This window comes from Azolla caroliniana, unplaced genomic scaffold, assembly GCF_043228905.1.
Source record: "Azolla caroliniana isolate FFs.n. ecotype wild unplaced genomic scaffold, voAzoCaro1.0.p SCAF_15, whole genome shotgun sequence".
Lineage (NCBI taxonomy): Eukaryota > Viridiplantae > Streptophyta > Polypodiopsida > Salviniales > Salviniaceae > Azolla > Azolla caroliniana.
Genome location: NW_028230450.1, coordinates 5755238 through 5760394, shown reverse-complemented (window position 1 = coordinate 5760394; position 5157 = coordinate 5755238). Strand labels below are relative to the sequence as shown.

The 5157-nt window shown below is 40.4% G+C and overlaps 1 protein-coding gene across 1 annotated transcript; it reads right to left on the bottom strand.

Moving 5' to 3' along the window:
* Positions 1-463: 463 nt before the first annotated feature.
* Positions 464-3171, bottom strand: LOC147854485 (uncharacterized). The gene is made up of 2 exons (XM_087330853.1): positions 2681-3171; positions 464-1545 (listed from the first exon to the last, which is right to left on the bottom strand). Exons 1-2 carry the CDS (start codon positions 3045-3047, stop codon positions 581-583), a joined length of 1332 nt encoding a protein of 443 aa, XP_087186979.1. The 5' UTR covers positions 3048-3171; the 3' UTR covers positions 464-580.
* Between the last annotated feature and the right edge of the window lie 1986 nt (positions 3172-5157).

The window sequence follows — 5157 nt, the reverse complement described above, 5'->3', positions numbered from 1 at the left end:
ATAGTGAGTGATTCTCTGTTTTCTGTAACTGTATGTATGTTTTCTGGGTTTTTTTTTAATGTATTAATATTTGTATTTCTTTTAAATAATGATAAGTGATTAAGTTCTTGTAGGAGGGGAGGAGGTAACAGGTTCGATTCCTACCCTCAACACATTAACATTTTCCACAAATCACAGTTAGATTCTGTGGATGACTCAATGAATGAATGAATGATTGAATGAATGAATGAAATCAGACCACTGATGAATGAATAGATAGACATGCACATAAAACACACACACACACACACACAGAATCCATTGATTAAAATTTAAGACCAAGAAGAAGAAAGACAGGAAGTTGAATGTTACAACAGGTTTTTCTGTTTTGTCTCCACAGTGTTCAGTCAGTCAGTTTAGTAGTCATAAGAGTAATAAATTAGAGCTAATGCTAATTTTTTTAGTGACTAAAGAAGAGAAGAAAAAAAAAATTTAAAAACCCAAGAAAATCATGGCTTTTTCTTGCAGCTTTGGATGGAGGCTTTACATGATCTACTCTCTCTCTCTTTTTCCTGTTTTTTTTTTTGAAGCTTCCCTCTTGTCAGTGCACTCCCAAGCCCAGGAAATCAATGAATATGGGCTCCTTCGGTATTATAGCATTAGGAGCGGATGGCGATAGCATCGGGATCGGCATACTGCTAGAATTGGAAGGGGGTGGCATCATCATTGGGCTGTCTAGCACTACTTGACCTTCACCTCCTCTAATGTTAGTAGTAGTGGTGAAGGAATTAGGCATCACTAGCACTGACTCACTAGTGATATTAGATATTGTAGAGCTACTCAAGTTTGGAGAGCCAAGAGAGAGATGGTTGGGATGATCAGGGGAATGGGTTGCATGGCCATCAAGAGATTCCAGTTGCAACAACAACAGGTTATTATTGTTAGTGTGGTTGTTAGTGTGATTGTGATTTTGATTGTTGTGGTCTAGATATTGGACCATACTATTGGGCTTAGTGAGGAATGTGTTGTTGTGATGGTACCTATTGGTATTAGTTGGTGTTGTAGCATAATGAGTGCTAGAGATGGCCATATGATCCATATTGTTGGCCACATGATCCATATTGGGATTGTGAGTGTGATTTTGATTGTTGTGGTCTAGATATTGGAGCATACTATTGGGCTTAGCGAGGAATGTGGTGTTGTGATGGTTACTATTGGTATTAGTTGGGGTTGTAGCATAATGGGTGCTAGAGATGGCCATATGATCCATATTGTGATTGTTATGATTCGATGATGAGGATGAAGATGAAGAAGATGTGGTCGATAGGGGTGGCGAAGACCTCACGGGGTGTGAATGCGCTTCTCGGCATTGTCTTGCCATGATGACGTGCCAATGATTCTTGACCGCGTTGTCCGTCCGTCCGGGGAACATCCTCGCAATCAATGCCCACTTGTTCCCGTACAAGCCGTGGGCGCCCAACAGCCTCTCCTCCTCCTCCTCGCTGAATGGCCTCCGGTTTATCCTCGGGTCTAACTGATTGAACCACCTCAGCCTACAACTCTTCCCTACCCGATTCAATACCACCAACAACAACAAAACAAATCATCATCAAATGATAATAAATCCACATAAGTTAGGTTATATAAGTTGAGAAACGAGGACTAAATATACTTGTTAGAAGGTTTCTTGATCCACATAAGTAAGGTTAAATATAACTTGGGAAATGAGGACTAAATGTACTTGTTAAAAGGTTTCTAGAGTGTGCACTTAAATTCACATAAGTTAGGTTATTTAACTTTAAACTTGAGAAATGAGGAAGGTTTCTAGCTTAAATCCACATAAGTTGGGTTTCTAGAGTGTACTTAGCCATGTTTCCCAATGAGGAAACCTTTAAACCCCTTCCCCTACCCCTCCACAGAGATAATTAATTAATTAACCTAAAGAGGGAAAAAAAAAAAAAAAACGTTTGGAGCCACCACTGTTTTTCTCAAAGAAAGGAAACCCTAGTTTCTCCTCTTAGGTGTTTGAAGTTTGAAACACTCCTCTGTTTACCCTAAACCTGCAAGAAAAAACCCTATTTTTTACAAACAAGAGACTACCCTCGGTTTTGCAAAGTGCTTGAAGGCTGGTCAGTATTTCCCAAAGAGGAAAACCTCCGTTTTCTGGTAAGGGTTTAATAGAAACTATGCTTCCCAAAAAAGGAAAAGCCCATCTTGCAAAGTGTTGGAAACTTAGAATTTTTACTCAAAAAACAGAAACCCTAATTTCCAATTCAAAACCCTAATTTTAAACCAAAAGAGGAAATCCTGAATTTCCAAAATGACATGCTTGGCCAGAAGAGGAAAAAACGAATTTGCAAAGAATTCCGATTTCCAAAACGGATGAATTTCCGAAATCACTAAACAGAGAAAGGAAACAAATCACATGTAAATATATTGTAAAAGAGATGGAAACCCTAAACCTAAAACGAAGAATTTTGATTTCCAAAACGGATGAATTTCTGAAATCACTTTTAAACAGAGAAAGAAAAAGGAAACACTTCTATAATTTAAAAGAGATGGAAACCCTAAACCTAAACCTAATGTTGAACGATGGTTATTTAATTTATATATATATATATATATATATATACATGATAACAAGACCAAATTTTAGATTGAATTGCGTACATGCGTGTGTGTTGAAGAAATAAATGATTACCTGATCTTCCATCCAATCTCTCTGCAATAAGGTTCCAATTTTGAGGGCCGTAGAGAGCGACGAGTTCTTTAAGCTTCTCATCTTCAGCAGGTCTCCAGTGGCCGCGAGCACAGGAGAGCTTGGGGGAGGAGGAAGAGGAGGAAGAAGAGGGAGATGGCAATGGCAAAGGCAATGGCAATGGAATGAAGCGTCCATTGGTGCAAGGAAGTGGAGGATTAGGGTCACAAATCAGAGGCTCTTTCTTGGGCTGCTGGAGGGTGCTACTATCTGTGGTGGTGGTGGTGGTGGTGCTATGCATAATATGAGGAGGATTGGAGAGGAGGGTTAATGAGAGGCTATGGTGATGGGTGAAGGGAGGTGGCTCCATGAGGGGAAGACAGGATTTGAGCAGGAGGAGGAGGAGGAGGAGGGGAGATGAAGAAGAAGAAGCATGTAGGAGGAAGAAGAGGAGAGGAGGGTAGGAATGTAATTAGTGAAAACTGGGGGAGAGAGGGTTGCATTTGGAGGAGAGAGAGAGAGAGAGAGAGAAAGAGAGAGGTTGGGTGGACTGGTTGGTGTGGTTGTTATATAGAGGTAGAGAGAGAGTGAGGAGCTGGTCTAGAGAGAGAGAGAGAGAGGGAGAGGGAGAGGGAGGAGCTGGTCTAGAGAGAGAGAGAGAGAGAGAGAAAGGAGTTGAGGAGTGGAAGTTGAAACAACACTTTGTGGATCCCTAGAAGGAGAAGGAGAAGGAGAAGTAGGGAGGAGTAAATGGTGAGTAGTAGTAGTAGTACCTTACCATCTTTGGCTCAGTCCACACACTCCAATGCCTCCAACAGTGTCACCTCTCTCTCTCTCTCTCTCTCTCTCTCTCTATGCACGTGACCTCCTCTCTCTACACACGTGTGACCCCCTCTTTCCCCAACCAACTTAGACTTTGTTCCCCCTAGGCCACACACACACACACTTTCACATGCCGCTCAAACCCTCACGGCGTAGGCTGCGTTCGCATCACGACTACGACTACCTCGTTCTCGTTCGTTTTATAACTACAGAAAGACTCCATCGGCGAGCATTTTTAGCATATTATGGAGGAACTCATGACCTGGCCTCGCGCAACGTCGATTGTTGTTGCTGCCTCACTATGGCCTCATGCTAGGACTCTGACGAATGGCTCTGGGCGTTGGCTGTGACATGAACACGTTGGCACGGCTACTATCTAGATTGTGTGTGCACGAAAAAGAAAGCCATTCAATTGAGCTTGTCCTATTATTAACACTTCTTTAACGCTTTGTTTGCACTTGGAATATGTATTCCACATGCCTAGTTGTATTGATGCCTTTGGATTAAGGATATGCATCCACACAACAACACCTACACTTGGCTTACTAAGATCATTCTACAACAATTGTTGGAGTTTATGGGCAAACCAATTGTAGAAAACCTAGTGGATGCATTGTGTGCTAACTCTAATTGGGCGACATGTTCTCGCTTTGTAGAGCTTATAACAAATCATAATAACATTGAGCAAAACATTAAGAGATTAAGGAGAATAATAGATTAACCACACCAACCACCCTCGAGGGAAGGACATGAGATGAACATAAACTACTGCTAGTGTCCCATACCACCAAATATTAACTTATGTTATACCTTGGATGTTGATTAACTTATCCGAAGAAGAGAGCTTAGCCTCATCAATAGAGTCTCCAGAGCGTCTCAAGATATGGTAATGATGGGGATAGCTTGTCGCCTTCATACAACCCAACACCTAACACTCCAAGACTACTACGTGTTCTTGCGTGTCATAGGCCCATATGGACTTGTCCATGTTCCTAGGATAACCGGTTTCCCAACTATCTTACCCTTAACCCATTAAAATTAGCTATACACTTAGGTTGTAAGGTTATGGCTATAACAAAGCTACTCCATTGGGCTTTTGTAGTCTAGGACAATTTGTAATAGGTTAGTTATGTTGGTTATATAGGCTTCGCACCATATCCATTATACAATTGTTTCATTAGATCACTTTACAACCTATGCAACCAAATTATAAGGAAACATTGGCTATGTGTGGTTTAATGTACAATTGTTGCATTTGAGTTCATTTATTGTAAACTACATCAAACTTTGAAGAACTGCGATAAGGAAAAAGAACCACCACACACAAACACTAAATAGCCTTCACCATTAACAATATACCTTTAGCATCAATAATTTGACTCTTTCATCATCCGTTTATGTAAACCCTTAAAATGCTATCAAGAAATACATAAAATTTGCTAATGAATGAATGATGCAACATGTTAACCTTTCTAAACAATGGATTGCAACTTATTGCTTGTCAAGCAATATGGAAAACAAATAAGCCTCTTGGGAAATTCAAACACGTCGAGAGTATAATGTTGTGCTCTTTATAATGTTATTGCAACTTCCTCTCTACATGATGTCATTGTTTGTTCATGATGGCATAAATTGTTGCATGGAATGTCAATTTTAAC

Excerpts from the sequence above, each read along its gene's own strand:
- LOC147854485 (XM_087330853.1), bottom strand. The coding sequence starts at position 3,047 with ATGGAGCCACCTCCCTTCACCCATCACCATAGCCTCTCATTAACCCTC. Across the intron at positions 1,546-2,680 it reads GAGATTGGATGGAAGATCAG|GGAAGAGTTGTAGGCTGAGG; the intron begins GTAATCATTTAT and ends TGAATCGGGTAG.